At 38.0% G+C, this 19,416-nt stretch overlaps 1 protein-coding gene across 6 annotated transcripts in view; it reads left to right on the top strand.

Moving 5' to 3' along the window:
* KDM4C (lysine demethylase 4C) overlaps nucleotides 1-19,416 on the top strand; it is a 420,715-nt gene that overhangs the window by 112,239 nt on the left and 289,060 nt on the right. For all 6 annotated transcript variants that reach the window (XM_045021569.1, XM_045021570.1, XM_045021571.1 and 3 more), the window contains one exon: nucleotides 364-501. In XM_045021569.1, the coding sequence (XP_044877504.1) occupies nucleotides 364-501 (138 nt within the window). The remainder of the gene's footprint in view (nucleotides 1-363; nucleotides 502-19,416) is intronic.

The raw sequence follows: 19,416 nt of genomic DNA, 5'->3' as shown, positions 1-19,416 counted from the left end.
TGCTGGCTGCCACCCTGCCTTGTCTGGCCACTTTAAATCTTATGCTCTCTACTCATTGCCTCCAATTTATTGTTAATAGGGGTCGTCTGCTTTTGTAGAAGAGGGAACATGATTTGCTCCCTTGTGAACGCTTTCTGAATTTGTGGCCTACTCTAATGTAGGGATATTGATGATCCAGAAGCTTGTTATTTCAAAATGTAGTCAGTAAAGTCTCCTCGGGTGCATTCAGGTCCGCCTATATTTAATCCAAATTGGATGCTATGTGCAAATGTCTATTTTGACATCAGCAAATATAATTTTCGTTTCTTTAATAAGAGAAGGTCTTTTAAAATATGTTGTTTGTGTTTTCTTCTTGTTATGTAGATCACACAGGAGGCAGGGGAATTTATGATAACCTTCCCATATGGATACCATGCGGGATTTAACCATGGTTTCAACTGTGCAGAATCAACCAACTTTGCCACAATCAGATGGATTGATTATGGAAAAGTAGCTAAATTGGTAAGTAGGGAGAAGAACAATTAAGTCATTTTGTACATCATCCTGTCAATGCAGTAATATTCCATATTGTTCATTTACTGGCATGTTATAACACTTGCAGTACATGTATTTGTGATCGTAGTAGATTTTATGTATGACTTAATGTGTATATTGTATGTTAAAAATCTTTCTTTTTCAGGAGATATTTTTATGTAGTTAAGTTTATATAAGGCCATATAAATTAAGAATTATGTTTGGAAGGGACACACAGAATTTCTTTCTGTTCTTCTGAAACCCTATACATCATAGTCCCAGAGGCAGCTTGGAAATCCCCTTATTCAAGTCACATACAGCAATTCTGCTCCCTTATAGAATTTTATATGTATCTTGGAAAACATGCCACAGACTTGAGGGGAAATGTGCCTGTTCAAAAGAGGACAAAGATCAATAAGAGGCTGACCTAAATGAGCAAATTAAACTTTAATCTGTAATGTTTTTTTTAAATGGCAATATTTTGTGATAAATTAAATATGCTCCCAGAGTGGGAATGTTTCATAATTTAAAATCACTAATATATTTTACAAAAAAGCGGTTTTGAGTCAGTTTTAGTCTATGCAGTGATGTTGTAGCTATGTCAACCCGAGGATATTATAGAGACAAGTTGGGTGAGGTAATATCTTTTATTGGACCAAGTTCTGTTTCTGAGAGAGACAAACTTTTGAGCTAAACGGTGTAGCTCAAAAGCCTCTCTCTGATCAAGAGAAATTGGTCTAATAAAAGATATTGCCTCAACCAACTTGTTTCCATTATTTTAGTCTGAAACTTTGCATATGCTGCATATATTTTACATTCTGTTCACATACAGCATGTGGGTAATATACTGAATCAAATGTGTGTATTTTGTTCAGCAAAAGGTCATTAATGTTATACAGTATTTTATATGATCTCTCCACTATTCAAAAGTATGGATTATAAGAGCACTGTTTAGGATGCTTTGATAAATATGTAATGTGGAGCCACTTTGCAGACCAAGATATTTTGTACTGACAACAAGAGCATGTACAAATTCTGTACATGTTACATTAGCTAATGAGATGACAAGTGAATTCAGTTCAAAAGCAAACATGGGAGGAGGTGTGGTTGCAGCAAAGTAATCCAGGAAGAGTATAGGGCTAAATATGTGGAATTGGAAGAAGACCTTGAGACTATTTTCTATTAGCAGAACTTCTTGATTTTAGGCACTATTGACTATAATTGTGAATGAGATTGAGTGGGTTTCAAGAGATAAAAGGCCTGAAAATGATTCATTGTTTCATGTAGCCTATACATAGGCATTTACTGTAATGAAAGTAATGAAAACATTAATAAGAATTTAAAATGTTCAGCTAGGTCTTCACTTTTAATGCAAAACTTACATTCATGATAGGGAATTAATAAGGCCTTGATTGGTAATACTGATTTTTAAGATCTATATATTTAGTAGCTCAGTGGTTCAAAAGATAGTAAAATGAACCACCATGTAGAAGACTTGAGTTTAATATAACTCTAGGGGTCAAATTCAAATGTAGGGTAAGCTGATCCATTGAAAAGTTACTGGAGTTTCCCTCTCTGTCTTGAATTTGCTTCTAAAAGTCCTAATTTTTGGCTAGAAGGTCTTGGTTCATTTAGTCCATTTTGAGTATTCTTTGTCCGGGGAAAAAACAGTTATTGAAATACATTGACTTTCATGCTGTGTACCAAAGGTGTAATACTGTGTTCATGTATTGTATAAGAAGGTAAAATGGCTTCAGGGTGTTTGTAATCAATTCAAAGTGTCTGAAATCTTCCAAATACTATTTGAATCAATAATAATAATATCTGCTATAGAGAAATCTTAGGGATTGTAGTTGAGTGTGAATCCCAATTCCTGTGACTAGAGGCCACAGTCATGAATTGCGCTCTTCATTTTACTATATATAATAAAAAATATCAGAATTAAAGCCTGACTCATTGACCATTTTGCTTCATTTTTTAATTAATCAAGAAAAAGACTTGGAAGTAGTATTTGCCAAATAAAACATATCTCAGGTTATTGCACAACTTTCATAGAATCATAGAATATCAGGGTTGGAAAGGACCTCAGGAGGTCATCTAGTCCAACCCACTGCTCAAAGCAGGACCAATCCCCAACTAAATCATCCCAGCCAGGGCTTTGTCAAGCCTGGCCTTAAAAACCTCTAAGGAAGGAGATTCCACCACCTCCCTAGGTAACCCATTCCAGTGCTTCACCATCCTGCTAGTGAAAAAGTTTTTCCTAATATCCAACCTAAACCTCCCCCACTGCAACTTGAGGTCATTACTCCTTGTTCTGTCATCTGGTACCACTGAGAACAGTCAAGATCCATCCTCTTTTGAACCCCCTTTAGGTAGTTGAAAGCAGCTATCAAATCCCCTCTCATTCTTCTCTTCCTCAGACTAAATAATCCCAGTTCCCTCAGCCTCTCCTCATAAGTCATGTGCTCCAGCACCCTAATCATTTTTGTTGTCCTCCGCTGGATTCTTTCCAATTTTTCCAAATCCTTTTTGTAGTGTGGGGCCCAAAACTGGACACAGCACTCCAGGTGAGGCCTCTCTAATGTTGAATAGAGGAGAAAGAGCACGTCCCTCAATCTGCTGGCAATGCTCATACTTATACATCCCAAAATGTTGTTAGCCTTCTTGGCAACAAGGGCACACTGTTGACTCATCTCCAGCTTCTCGTCCATTGTAACCCCTGCTGCCTAGCCACTCGGTCCCTTGTCTATAGCAGTGCATTGGATTCTTCTGTCTTAAGTACAAGACTTTGCACTTGTTCTTGTTGAACCTCATCATATTTCTTTTGGCCCAATCCTCTAATTTGTCTAGGTCCCTCTGTATCCTATCCCTACCCTGCAGTGTATCTACCACTCTTCTCCCAGTTTAGTGTCTTCTGCCAACTTGCTGAGGGTGCAATCCCCGCCATCCTCCAGATCATTAATGAAGATACTGAATAAAACCGGCCCCAGGACCGACCCTTGGGGCACTCCACTTGATACTGGCTGTCAACTAGACATGCAGCCATTGACCACTACCCATTGAGCCCAATGATCTAGCCAGCTTTCTATCCACTTTATAGTCCATTCATCCAGCCCATACTTCTTTAACTTGCTGACAAGAATACTATGGGAGACCGTATCAAAAGCTTTGATAAAGTCAAAGAATAATGCGTCCACTGCTTTCCCCTCATCCACAGACCCAGTTATCTCATCATAGAAGGCGATTAGGTTAGTCAGGCATAACTTGCCCTTGGTGAATCCATGCTGACTGTTCCTGATTACTTTACTCTCCTCTAAGTGCTTCAAAATTGATTCCTTGAGGACCTGCTCCATGATTTTTCCAGGGACTGAGGTGAGGCTGACTGGCCTGTAGTTCCCTGGATCCTCCTTCTTCCTTTTTTAAAAGATTGGCACTACATTAGCCTTTTTCCAGTCATCCAGGACCTCCCCCGTTCGCCATGAGTTTTCAAAGATAATGGCCAATGGCTCTGTAATCACATCCGCTAACTCCTTTAGCACCCTCGGATGCTATGCATCCGGCCCCATGGATTTGTGCTCGTCCAGCTTTTCTAAATAGTCCTGAATCACTTCTTTCTCCACAGAGGGCTGGTCACCTCCTCCCCATACTGTGCTGCCCAGTGCAGTAGTCTGGGAGCTGACCTTGTTCATGGAAAAAAAGGCAAAAAAAGCATTGAGTACATTAGCTTTTTCCTCATCCTCTGTCACTAGTTTGCCTCCCCCATTCAGTAAGGGGCCCACACTTTCCCTGACCACCTTCTTGTTGCTAATGTACCTGTAGAAGCCCTTCTCGTTACTCTTAACATCCCTTACTAGCTATAACTCCAAGTATGATTTGGCCTTCCTGATTTCACTTCTGCATGCCTGAGCAATATTTTTATACTTCTCCCTGGTCATTTGTCCAATATTCCACTTCTTGTAAGCTTCTTTAGAAACACTTCTTTTCAACAGCAGTTACAGAATAATACAAAGCTAATGGAAACAAAACAACTTGATAATGATTTATTATAATGATATTTGTTGGTATTTGTTCATGCCATACAAATACAAGTTGATGGAATGTTAAGGAAATGCACGTTACTGCTTTAATGTTCCGATATTAATTGTAAAACAAGATACATTAGGGAAATGTCAAGTTACAACTTTACTTGTTATACTAGATATGTAAAGACATCATATTTGAAACAAGGCATGTGGGAGACAGACAGGTGTGGAGGAGCACACTGTTTATTAAAGGGGATACTCTAAATCCTAGTAAGGAGGAAGGGCTAGAAGTTGATGAAGTACAGGTAGTAACTGAAGAGAAACAGCCAAACGAAAGAGTCCCATTCAGTGAAGGGAGATAACTAAATATTGACAAATTTTGTACGTGTACGTATACAAATGCTAGAAGTCTTAATACTAAGATGGGTGAAGTTGATTTCCTGGTATTAAATGAGGATACTGACATAATAGGCATCATAGAAATTCGGTGGAATGATGATAATCAGTGGGACATGGTAAAAAATATATAGGCATGACAGAGTAGGTTGCGCTAACGGGGTAGTGGCGCTATATATGAAAGAAGGCATGGAGTAAAAATCTAAAACGAATCAAACTGTACCATAAAATCTCTATGAATAGAAATTACATGCTTGAACAATAAGACTATAGCAGTATGACAGTGATTGCGAAATGCTCGGGGAGATTAGAGAGGCTACAAAAACAGAAAACCCAATAATAAAAAGGGAAGAGAGAAGGTCTTCTCATAGATTGGTAACTGATTAAAAGACAGGAAGCAAAGGGTAGTAATATATTGTAACTTTTCACAATGGAAAGACGTAAATAGTGGGGTCTCTCAAGGATCTGTACTGAAACCTGTGCTGTTGGACATATTCATAAATGATCTTGAAAAAGAGGTATACAGTGAGGTGGTAAAATAAGATAGTTAAGTCCAAAGCTGACTGCGAAGTGTTACAAAGGGATCTCACAAAACTGGGCAACAAAATGGCAGATGAAATTCAGCGTTAAGTGCAAGGTAATACGCATTGAGAAAAATAACTCCAGCTATATATTAACAGCTAATTTAGACCTCATCTTTTTTTATCACTCAAGAAAGTAATCTTGGAGTCATCATGGATAGTTCTCAGAAAACTTGTGCTCAATGTGCAGCTCCAGTCAAAAAAAGCGAACAGAATGTTAGGAACCATTAGGAAAGGGATAGTTAATAAGAGAGACACTATAATACCACTATATAAATCTCTGGTATGCTCACACCTTGAATGCTGTGTGCAGTTCTGGTTGCCCCATCTCAAAAAAGACACATTAGAATTGGAAAAGGTACAGAGAAGGGCAACAAAAATGATTTTAGGGATATCGAACAGCTTCCAGACATGGATAGATTAAAAAGACTGGGACTGTTCTTCTCAGAAAAGAGATGAGTGTATGTGGCGGGTGGGGTGCCTATGATAGAAATCTATAAAATCATGACTGGAGTGGAGAAAGTGAATAGGGAAGTGTTATTTACCCCTTCACATAACACAAGAACCGAGATCATTCAATGAAATTAATAGGCAGCAGGTTTAAAACAAACATAAGAAAGTACTTATTTACACAATGTACAGTCAACCTGTGGAACTCATTGCCACGTGTTGTGAAGACCAAAAGTATAAATGGATTTAAAAAAGCATTAGATAAGTTCATACAGGATAGGTCCATGGATTAGGTCCATTAGCCAAGATGGTCAGGGACGCAACCCCCTGCTCTGGGTGTCTCTAAACCTCAGACAGCCAGAAACTGGAACTAGATGATAGAGGATGGCTCCCTTGATTTGTTGTCCTCATTGCTTCATTCCCTCTGAAGTATCTGGCACTGTCCACTGTCAGGAGACCCTGTGTGGCCGTTCTTATATAAATAAAAATAGAGAAAACAATGTATGTTGTTAACTATTCTTGCATTATATTTGTATAACAGTTTTAAAGCATGCATGATACCAGAGCTTTTGCAAACTGAAAAATACTGTTTCTTGGTCTTGTGTTAGGCAGGAAATGGAAAACGGGTAAATCTATAGTTGCTTATACTGGAACTCCAGAGAAATTTTCCAAAAATGTCAATTAATTTAAAAAGGATAAGAAATCCTCTCTGCTTCAGAAGGCTATTGTGATGTTAGTAGGTTATATCCACTATTATAATATTATTATAGCATTTTAATAAAACAAGCCACACAGTTTTGTGTTGCAATTTATGGTTCTCCAGACTGGCATGGCTCACTGATGTTGAAGTTTAATCTGTTGCTTCTTCAACAGAAAATTTTGGATCTAAATATAATTTCTAGACGACTGTTACATTTTCCTCTTAAATATGTATTATATTGGATATGCCTTTCTGGTAGCAGTGAAATGCAGTAATCTAGGTCAGTAGAGTGTAGTGCTCACTGTAGAGGCTTTTGTTGTACTGGAGATTGATTATTTTTCCGACAAGGCAGTTCTGAGTTACTTACAGCTGTATTATTGTCTATGCCACTTCCCCTCCAAAAAACCCAAAATGAAACAAAAACAAAAAAACAACTAATGAGCTACCGCCTTCATCCCTTTTTTTGTCTGAACAGTAGCTAGATATGTAAGAGCATACAGTTTTTTTTATCGAAACTACAGTAAATACTTAAGTTAAAGAACATTATTATTGTCCTAAAGAAAATGCCACGAGGTTAAGGGCCCAATGAAATAAATTGCCTACATAAATTGCAGTTTTAAATGTGTCATGTCTTTAAAGAGAGAGGCATGTTTTGAACACAGAACTAGAAGAAGCAAACTCCTGAATTCCAGTTTTTGCTCTGAAACAGACTCATTCTGTGGCCTTGGGGAAATTGCTGAACTCACTGTCTCAGTTTCCTCAGATGTACACCTACCTGCAACAATCCTGTTTTAGCTGGGGCTGTCTTTACTAAAGTCCTGGGGAACATGATAGCTGCACCTCTTTCCCAAAGGCTGTAGTGCTGCATGAGGGCTGCATGTGAGAAGGCAGGAGGCTAGGTGGAGAGGCTGCATGCTTTTTCTGCTGTCTCAGGTACTTCTTTCTACTGTAGTCTCAGTGCAGTGAACAGAATGGTGACACCTGTGGAGACAGGTCTGAGGTCTGGCACAGATAAGAGACAAGTGGGATGAGGGGCACAGTTGACACATGGTAGAGTGCCCAGATTTGGACAGGGGACAGAAGGAGATGGTTAAAGGTGATAAAGGAAAATAGAGATAGAAAGATGCAGCATTCCAAACCTTCCCCTGCCCTAGAAGAGAGAGAACAGAAACCACATTAACTTCTCCTCACTGATCCTCTGGGAAGAGAGAGATTCCAGAGAAGGAAGGGGGCCCGGCATCCATCCTGACAGCGCTTAAAGGAGTGGGAGGGGAGCAGGCTGTCTGTGAAATGGGTTTAAGTGTTCAGATACTATAGTGACAGGAGCTAGAGAAAACCCTAAGATTAGATAAAACTTACTGTATTTATCTCATGGTAGGTCGCATAGGTTAGTTAGTTATGTTTGTAATGTGCTGTGAAGATGAGAGGTGTATACCATACATTTTAAGTATTATTAATAGTCATCCTGTAGCTTCAGTTTCTGGAATTTAATTTGATACCAAAATATAAAGGGTATGAAGGAAGGCAGATAGGACATTTCTTCAGACTCATGGCTTATTATTTACCTAATGGAGCTTATGTTTATCTAAGTAGGCTGGAACTCCTTGCTGTTCTGCAAACAACATTTTAAGCTATCTTACTCCAGTGCATTTTGTTAATGTCGATAAAACAGATGAACCAATGTCAATTAGTTTGTATGTTTTGCTGGGATCTACTTTAATTTGTGCCGAGTAGGCAACTTGTGTGCTGAAGTAGGGGCAATGTTCAGGCGTTAAAGTTGCTGAATATAAATGTTTACACACCATTTTGATTAATTTTTTTGTATTCTACAAAATAAAATCCCTTCTGGAGTGTTTGGATAAAAGATATTCACTTTAAGAACTTGCATCTTTCTCTTTAGCCAAGATTTAATGATGTGTAGCTGTGCGGGGAAACACTTCTAGGTAATCTGTATGCAATCAACTAACATTCAAATCTTTTGTAGTCTTGACCATCACCTATTTTGATTTTCCTTGTTTATCACAGTTTAAAGATATTTGAATATTTTTCTAACTCCTGCAAGTGAGGGATAGCTTTTGCCCCAAACAGTAATTAATTACAAGCAACTATTTTCAGGACTGTTGTGGAAAACAATTACTTAAAACATCTTTTGCCTATTTAAGTATTTATTCCATGCTCATCACTGTGGTATTTGAGAACCTTTTCTGTGTAATTCATTCATGATTCTCTTGTGCTCCTGTCAGTATTGTTTGCACTCACCTCTGGACATGTTAGCATTTTTATAACCATTTCTATGTATTAGATTTTGAGCTGTCATGTTAATCATGTGACCTTGGGTATGAGAGGATAAGTTGGAATTAAACAAAAAGAGCAAAAGGCAAATTGAGCGACATCTTCTGGAATTACATACTGTAGTTTGACCTGTGTTGCAATAAGGCTGGTTTGGGAGTTTGTATGATGATCTGGCACTGATAAGTATGTTACTGAAATATATTTATAAGAAGCTGTCTTGGCTTGTATTGATCCCATCATTTTTTCCATATTACTTCCCCATTAAATAATTTATTGAAAAATGGACACTTTTTATCAGAATTAATTGACTTTTAGGGTGAATTCCATGCCTGCCCTCATAAAAAATTTACAGGTGGAGTCCTTTCATTTTCTTTGTATGAATGTACTTTAGGAAATTTATGTAAAATTTACCTAGAAAAATGCATCATCCATTTAATTGTAATTGAAAGGTGATTAGGTGATATGCTAAAATCTGGAGGATCACTCATAATTTGCATCTTCTCTCCAAATGAAAATACCCATGGAGAGGACCAGTAAATGCTACCTGTCATACCGGGGTGCTAGAGTTTAGAAACAGACTGAAAAAAGTTCAAAACAAGATTGTGTACTTGTATCTACTGATGTATTTTCTCTACATTGCATTTCTCATCCCTACTGTTTGTTAGTATTGTTAATTGAAAAACAAGCCCAGGAACAAAGAAACTCTTCCCTTCTCTTTTTCCTGTTTGCAGAGCCAGGAGGGTTGGGCGGGTGAGCTGAGCTTGGGAACTCTCTAGACCCTGCAGAGAGGATGTTCTCAAGGAGAAAAGGTCTCATAAGCTCCTCCTTAACTCAACCACGTGGGCTAAGATAGAAGGAAGCTCTCAGGACAGAGCCAGTCCCAGGATAAAAGAACTCTGGCCCTCTCCCTGGCAAGAGCAGAGAGAGGTGGAGAGTAAAAACCTTTGCAATATTGTTTCTGAACACAGGTGATTTCATCAGACTTTCCTTCCTTCAGTTTGGACATTTTTTATTCCAATTTCCTCCTCCTCCATGGTCTCCAAGCACCTCATCATCTCTTCTCCCTCCTTTCCTCTCAGTCATTCCATCCCCTCAGCCTCCCAAATCAATATTTCCACCACCGAAGAAGAAAAAAAAAGTGGCTAAAACATGACATTTGCCAACCATTACCCATATCATGCCCTTTCCCTCACCTCTCCTCTATCTAGCCTATTTAAATTATATAGTCCTTGTGGCAGGATGATCTCTTCCTATATGTCTTTTTTTTTATAGCACAGTGGGACCCCAATTTGAGTGGGATCTTCAGTTGTCACTATACAGCGGAACAAATCCATAATGTGTGTAAAATGCAAGGATTTGTCATGGTCCTTCCTTAGGGCCCAATCCTGCAAACAATGAAGCCAATGAGACTACTCATGTGAATGGTGTGTTTGCAGGACTGAGTGCTTAAATGTGAAATCCCATATAAAGGTAATTTGAAACTGGGGTAAGAGCATGCCTGTGATTGAATGGATCAGACCTATTGAAATACAGAAATATATGGTCATTGACTTTGGTGGAGATTCATCGTCTTGCGTCTGGACTCATTTTGGCTCTTAGTGATGGTGTTTGTTTTTAAAAAGAGTGTATCTGGAACATAGATAGTTTTTAAGAAAACCAAATGCCTATTTTACATGCCCAGCTGGAGATGCTCATAGCTCTGATCTTGGAAATTTCCTCCTCCTGAGAGCAAGTGCTAGCAGCCGCCTTTGAAGCTTAGTTTACTGTTTAAAAATTATATTTGAACACTGCCAAAAGTGCAAACGAAGTGACTCCAAAATGGTGGATTTGAGCATTTCTGAACCGAATGTGGAAAATAAGTGTTTTCAGAGAAGGAAATACTTGGTAATAAATCAACATACAGTATTTATATAATAGTCATTATAGCCTGTGTATAAATGTGCTGTCAAACACTTATGACTTTAAAGAAAGAAAACAGCATACTTTGCCAGTACCTTTCTTTATTCCTTTTGCTATTGAAGTAGGTATTTTGAAAAGAAAATTGTTCCTGTCACTTCCCAATACTACCCCCCCTCTCCTCAACCAAGAAGCAAGAACCTACGTTTTTTATTTATGATGTATCAGTATTTTGCTATGAAAATGATTGTGCTGGCACAAGTTCAACATTATGACTTTGTAGTGAGGTGCTCAAGAAGGCTGTAAAAGAGAAACACCTTAGCTGAATTAAATCTTTTTAATCCGCAAAGGGGGAAGGAAAAGTGTATAAATATGTAGCAGATGACTGTCTTGTATGTGATTTTTATTTTCAAGGTTGTCCCCAGTGTGAAAGTTGTCCTTTAAAATTTACTCCCCTTTTTAATGCCTTCATATTGGCAGAAATGCTTGTTGTCACCTAATAGGAAGAACAGTTAGATTTCTAGCTCTTGTGATGTGTTATCCCATGGTGGTTATAGGTGTACTATCCTTTTTAAAAGCACAACTCTGTCTCTCTGTTAATGTGAACTTTCGCTTTTACAGTTGTTCTACAATTCTTAATTGATCTTATAACAAATGCCATAATATAATTGCATCAGAACTCATCAGCATGGGTGTCATTTGGGTAAAATAAGATCCAGCCCCAAAGGTCACCCATTCTTCAACCTGAAACAAACTTGAAGGGCTTTTTTCAGTTCTGAAGACACATTACAGGGGTATAGGAATTGTAATGTTTGGCGTAGACCAGTGGTTCTCAAACTGTGGTTCTCAGCACACAGCTGCAGCCCATGTGACATCCTCACGGCCACATATATTGTGTGGCTGTGGCCCACATAACCCATAGAGAGCTTCATATGTGGCCCACAATGGTAAATAGGTTGCGAACCACTGTCATAGACAGTACTTCCACCAGTAGATGGTGCCATATCCTTATCTTAGTCGTAAGTTATCTTCCCTGTCATTATGTTGTTGATCTTACCTGGGGGTAACTGGAAGGTCAGTCCTGTCTTCGTGTTCTGAAGTTGGTTCTTGCAATAAATGTCTGTGGCTCTTTTAGTGAGTGTTACAAAATCCTGTGAGGGCATATCAGTGGGGCATCATGAGAGAACTTGCAGTACTACTGCTGTGCTGTACCTCTTCAGTGGGAGAACAGATAATGTCATTTCCCTGGGCTGTCAGTTCCACACTTTTTCCATCATTAAATCCTCTTTAAACAAGAATTGGAAGAACTTTATTAATTATATGAAAAGAAGTTAAAGGGACACCATCATGGTGGACAGACCCTAAATTTCACGTCTCATCAATCCACCTACCCAAAAATACACGGTTCCTTTAAAACATACTGTTGAAGAAGGCATGCTTTACACTTAAAAGTTCAGTCAACATAGGCTACATCTACACTGAGTTAGGGGTGTGATTCCCAGCTTGCATATACATACTTGCGCTAGTTCTCATCAAGCTAACATGAGTATAAAAAGCAGTATAGCCATGGTAACATGGGCAATGTCAGCATGCACAAACCCGCCTGAAATCAGCGGGTATGTACTCGGCAGAGCTAAGTTGCCCATGCTACCGTGATTACATTCCTATTTATACTTGTGCTAGCTAAGTGAGAACTGGCATGAATATGTGTACGTGAGCTGGGAATCTTGCCCCTTACTCATGGTGTAGACATAGCTGTAGATAGTTAAATTGGTCAGGGGTTTAAAAATCCACACCCTGACTGACATAGCTATGCTGGCCTAACCCCCATGTAGGTGCTGCTGTGTTAATGGAAGAATGCTTCCATCGATTTAAGTTTGTTCCAGAAGGTGGCGTTCCAACAATCATGGAAAATCCTGTTTCGTTGCTGTAGGCTGCATCTGCACTATGAGGTTATGCCGACATACCTGTGTCAAACGAGGTATGCCAGACTAGTCCCCAGAGCATAGACACAGCCTAACTCCGACATAGTTTTGTGTAAACTTCATATCACTTTTCTTTGTTTTAAAGTAACATGAGGAAAAATGTTAAGGTCGCTATAGTTCATCTTTATATTTAGTGTCTTTTGAGTATGTGTTGAAAGGGTCAGTGTAGGGATCTCTTCTATTTTTTTTTGAACTGACTGTAGGACATCAAAGTAAAATTCTGCAAACCTTTTCTACTGGAGTCATGGGCTCCTTAAATACTATTCCTTCATTTTGTGAAATTAAGTTCATCATTACTCATGCATATTCTGCAGCAGTAGCTGCTTAGAGACCTGTTTTCTGTGGATAGGTTAGATCAAAGTGCTGGCCTGCAGGTTGTATTTCATTTTTTCCCTTTGGTGGGATGAAGTGCAGTTGTTTTGATGTTAGGTTTGATGGATTTGTTTGCCACTGTATTCATTAGCTTCACATCAAAAAACTGACAGGCTGTTAAATGAAACTTTGGCTTAGATTTTCAGCTTGACTGTTTGGAGACATTTGTGAAGATATTTTTGTTTTTGTGTTGCAGCAGCCTCAAGCACTTATAAGTGTCTCAAAGGGAAGAAAAGTTATTTACTATACTGATTTCATTGAGTAAAAAAACATTGTTTTGAGGACAGTCATAGCTAGTGTATGCTATCCAAAATATTATATTTATTATGTTATATAAATTGATATATAGAGAGACTGAATAAATAATTTTGTCAGAGAGGAAAGAAAGAGCATAGTCACTACCACATACAAGGCATTTTTCCAGCCCTAACATTATTATTAGTTTTTATCCTGTGAAATTAAGGCAAAAGATGCAATGGTTCAGTGTAGTAAAAAAAAAGAAAAAAAAGTACTTTACATACAGATCACCCAAACTGATGCAGTTCTGATATTTGACTGTCAATATTCTCACCGAAGCAGGTTCATAAATGATTAATCTGTCATCTACTTTTTATAGTTTGAGTTGCAGACATCTGAGCCAGGTAACTTTTTTTTTTTTTTGGTGGTGGTGCTAATACTCATAACAGTGGTGTCCGGGATAATTTAGTTATACAATTTAAGATGTCTGCTTGTCAAAAAATCAGAGGTAGGCTCTGTATGACTCTGTGACTTGGTTTTTGTGGAACCTGATGAAGATTCAGGAACCACTTATGTGGTAAAACCTCTAGAGAGCCCCCATGCATTCCTCTATGGCAGTATTTGGGTATTTTGCCTTAGAATGAATAATGTTTCCATGAATATATGGTTAGCTGGCACTAATGTTGCATTGCTGGCATAGAGCAAGAGAATATACATAGTATTTAATGCTACGATGGGGGCATCTGTGTTTTAGTGAAACTAGCATGCCACCTTATGCTAACTTGATACTGTTCTTGCTCATGAGTGCCTGCAGCTAAGACCTCATATGTGTGCATCAGTTGTGTCATAGTACAGCTAAGTGCAGAATTTCAAGCAGGAAACGTTAAAATTAATGCCTTACATTGGTTGTCAAACAGTTGGGTAGGAAGTGCTGTTACTGTATCTTCTTAATTCAGGATTAGCATTAAAAAATACCTTCACTTTTCCTGCTATCTGAAGCAAGCTGAGCATGGATGGAGGTATTGTAGTAAGGTCTCCAGTCCCCTTTCTCTCTCCATGTGACTGCTAAGTAGTATTTTGGGATACCTGACTTCCTGATGGACAATATGAAACAGTGAGAAGAGTCTGTTCATTTCATGGGGCTCCTTTCACAGGTTGCACATTAAACGTATCTTTATCATTTCTACATCAGTACAGTGCTGGTCCATACAGAACAATGTATGTACTATAACCTACTCTCCCACAATTTGAATAAAAATATGAGGAGCCTAGTTTTGAAAAAAATTGAGAAAGTAAGTGTGAGTGAGTGAAAAGTATTATGCCTGCCTAGTTTAAGGAAACACCATGTGGATTTATCCATATTTGTGGATATCTACATACTGAAATAAATGCACCTGTTATAACAACTGATTCTAGAAATAAAAATGTGATTTTGTACAGAGGGAACAGTCAAAGAAATGTTTTTACACCATATATTCAAAGAAATACCCTATATATAAAAGTAAAGAAAGATGGGACTGTGAAAAGAGCTAGCATTTCTGGATTGCTCATCTAACTGTACATAATAATTTAGCCTGCGTTTATGCATGAACATGGGAATGCACGTGTATATGACAAGTGAAAGTGATATTTCTATGATACACTGTAGAGTCAGGAGATTAATTAATTTATCATGAACCTTTGACCACCTCCACTGCTGTCTGCTTTCTAATCCACCTTCCCTTTGTCATTCTCACCACAAACTTGGATTTCCTTCCAAAATTGCACCTGTCCAAGGCCCATGATGGGTAAGACCAGAGATAATTTTCTCTATATACAAATAGCATGACTTTAAAGTCTGTTACCTTGTCATCTTGCAGGGCTAGAAACAGGAGTGTTATACCACTGAAAAGTGGAGATGGCCAGTTTCCCAATGGGACACACTTCACTCACTTCTAGCTCTGGAATGGCTTGGTATATTGGACTTAAAAATTATTATAGTTTTAGGTACAAAAATGCTATTTTACGTCATTTATATGAGGTTTTCTGGCTCTCTCTGGTCCCTGTATAGTTTAGCTCATGATAACCAAGGCGCTTGTCTTTACAAATAGAGGGATTTAAAGAAATAGTCTCCATAATCTTTTTTTTTAAAACATCATACATTTCCAGAACAGATTTTCTCTAACATATGTGGCATATACAGAATACATGACCGAATTATCTGCACTTGTTTGGGTTGATCTGTCTTGCTCATTACTGCCATTCGTGGTTTAATTCCTTAAAGAGACTTATGAAGGGAAACTAACATATGCCTTTATAAAATATAGATTTTTTGTGTGTGTAAATCTGAATAAGAAATAATGAGATAGTATACTCTTCAAAGTGGATTTTAGATTTTGGAGTACATTTAAGGAACTGTGAATGAGCAGAAGTGATAGAATCTGGTTTTTTTTTTGTTTTGTTAGCTGATTCTAAGTGTAAAATGCTGTAGAAGTTTCATTTATCAATGTTACAAATGCACTGAGCTGACAGATTTTGTGCAAAACTAACAGACTTTCAGGAGCTATTGTTTTATGGCAGTTCTAACCAAAGAACAGAGTATTTTTTTTCTTACAATAAGTCAATAGTTTGCAATAAACTTGTCTTTTCAGAATACCATTTGTATGAAATGTTGAGAAAAATCAATGTAATTTTTCTCTCCTTCCACTTCTACAGCACGTAAATTATAGTTATCCTTGACTTCGTTGAGAGAAACTATTTTGAATGACTGGTCTTTTCTCCATACATTAATGTCACAGCTATAAAGAGAGATTTTTCCTAGTCTACTATTTTTCAAAGAAATAGAATTAGAGCTCCAAAAATTCTTCTTTGATACCTTTTTTGCTGAGTTCCAATAAATTTATGACAGTGCAATTAGAGTGTATAGCTACATCGATTGCTTTGGAGTGAAAGTTGTTTTAATACCTATTTATTACATTTTCCTGTCTTAAGGGTCACAGAAATTTCCATCCCTGTTAGTTACTCCATATTAATCACTTCCATTATGTGGTCATCTATTCTAAAGGACCAAAAGTGGACTTTGTAATCTTAATGTTCTTCTAACATTTTTGGTTATGATTTCTTAGCTATAAAACTATAATCCCCCAAACAAACCAAAAAACCCTGCCCCCCCCAACCCTAGAAAGTCCATCATGTGGAACCATATTGTCGCCCTCCTCAAGCTTCAGTCATTGGCAGAGTTCAGATCTTTAGATTCACAGTACAGACATCTGTCACTTGAGCTAACTCAGTAATTGGTAGTAGGAGTAGGCTGCTTTTCTTTTTGTTCACCAGACACACTAGAGGAAAATGAGACATACACTTTGCCATGGGATCACCAGGAATTTTCTGAGAGCAGAGGAATGTTAGAGACTGAGGACTCCATGTCCATGGGGACTATTCTGCCTTTGTGCCTTCTGCAGACCTCAGTTGCTCTTTGTGCCTATCCTGTCCAACCCTAGCTCCTGTCTCTGTCACTCTTTCCTCCCATCCACCCTCCTTGTCTACTGAAATCCTCTTCAACCACCGAATCACTGCCCCCATCCCTCTCTACTCCCGTCCAACCTCCCACAGCCCAGGTTTTGCCCTTTCCCATTCTGCTTCTATCCACCATCTCCAGCTTTCGCTACAGGTACCCTCCCCTTCTGTTCCTCCCAACCTCTGACTCCTCATTCAAGTCCCTGTCCCCCCAAATTTCCCATCTCTCTGCACACCATCTAGACTGCTGCTTCCTTCTCTTTCTCGCTGTCTGTGGACCAGCAGGGGGAGCACTGAAAGCACAGATGAGATAGTCTCCATGCTCTCAATTCACGGGACTGATGCCACAGCACCCCTTGCTGCCTGGAGGAGCAATTGTAGGGAACGTTCTGCTCAACCCTGCAGCCCTGGGCTGGAGCATGCCCAGTATGGACAGCATCTGTGGAGAATGTAGCTGTCAAACTCTAACAAATCTCTACTGAGCATAAGCAAACAGATTTTTTTTTAGGCTACTAAATTGACCAAGTTTAGGTCTGTTTTCACAGAAAACGTGAATTTCTGCCAAATATCAAGCCATTGTTCTAGAGCATGGAGGCTTTAGAGCGTCTCAACCAAATGGCTGTAAAAAAATATTTTAACACGAGCAAAACAATGTATTTTTCCCTGCTCTTGTTCTCCGAAAGAGGTGAGCTCTTTTAGCTGAAACTTTCACTCCCCACAAAAAACAAACAAACCTCCAAAACTTCAGCATCAGGCAGACACTTGCCATGAGAAGTTTCAGCTGGAAGAGTTCAAGTTTGGCAAAGTTATACGCAACTGAAATCAGGTTCTTATAGTGGAAAGTGTCAGGCAACCTTAACTGTAAGGGATGCTCCCCCTCTGCCTTTAAAAAAAAAATAAAAGTACACATAAACCTCATTTATTAAAGAATCTCTTCTCATTTTTGTATGATTGGAATTTTTGAATAGTCCTTAGTCCTCATTGCATTAAAAATTTCCTCACACCCTTAAAATAAACACAACCCTTCTGTTCTATTGGGAGAAATTGGGTTCTGTTTTATTATCTGATAATATTCATGTACAATGAATACTTGAGTCCAGAAGCTTGAATTCTCATTTATACTACTGTGAATCTGAACTAACTAAATCTTTTGGAGTCACTGGAGTTGTACCAATGGAGAACTGGTATATCTGAAAGAAGACTCAGGTGCAAGATTAATTTCCAGTTTCCATTTTCTCTTCTTTCTACTTTATAGTTGATAATTTTTGAAATTATAGCTATTTTTTTCCATGCTTGATATAATAGAAAAGCAAATTGTTTGGGGTTGAAGGGCGAAGCAGTTTGAATGCGATTCATAAAGCCCTTTTAATTTTTTCTTTTTAAAACATGGAAAAAAATTCCCTTATGTTCATAACTCACGAGCATCGAACTTTAAGCTTGGCTTGTTTTATACAACAGTCATTTTGGAATGATATAGATCTGAAAAAAACATAAAAAAATTAACATGCTATTTGAAATATGGCACATTTGTGCACGAGTTAGAATGTGTTTTATTCTTTTATCTCAAACAGTTCAGAATTCTAGTCACATGGTTAGGCTCTGATCCAGTACAGCACTTAAACATTTATAACTTTAAGCATGTGAATAAGCCCATTTACTTCACTGAGACAAAGACTAACAACAAATGTCCTAACCCACATGCATGAATGTGGTCTCTTAAAACGTCACAGGTTTTTCTCCTCAAAAATTATATCCTTTGTTGTTTTTGAATCATTGACTTTGATGGGAATTCTTAGGTGCTTAAAGTTACACACATGCTGAAGTGCTTTTCTGGATTGGAAATGTAATGCTACCTTTTTCTATAGTCTCCTGATATCAGATATCTCTGTTTCATTTCCTTTTCCTTTTTTTCCTCTCTAAGGGGAGATATCTTGTCCATTAAGATTATTTTCATTACCTATATATAAGCAACAGAAACTATCAGAAGTAGTATGTCAATGGAAGTGTTAAAAGGTAGTTTCAGTATCACTAAAAAATAGCTCAGATGGCAAACAGAATTTTAATGTGAAGAAAGTGATTTATAAAAATGGTAGAATTCAGTCCTTTTTCTTAGGGGAAACAATTGGCTGAAATTACAAAACAATTTTCAATTAGCAGTAGACTGAGGAAAGTTAGGGAGGACTCAAAGGAAAGGCAGTATACAAATGTATCTACTGTGTAGAACTCAGTAGTGCTAATGATCACATTTTTCACCCTGATGTATTAGACGGTGGACAGTACAACTTTGCTTTCGCTCTGTGTTAGTGGAGAAAAAAGTGTTTACATCAAAGTCTTTTCTAGTTCTTCAGTACATCCTGCATGGTCAGAAATGGCCATGAAATGACAGGAAAAGTCAAAGTAGAAAATAATGTGGAAAATCATTTGTTCGCATTGCTGTATAAAGCAGAATATTTTGCTTCAAAATTTCCAATATTTCT

Source organism: Mauremys mutica, chromosome 6, assembly GCF_020497125.1.
Source record: "Mauremys mutica isolate MM-2020 ecotype Southern chromosome 6, ASM2049712v1, whole genome shotgun sequence".
NCBI lineage: Eukaryota > Metazoa > Chordata > Testudines > Geoemydidae > Mauremys > Mauremys mutica.
This window is presented reverse-complemented; position numbering and strand designations above follow the sequence as displayed.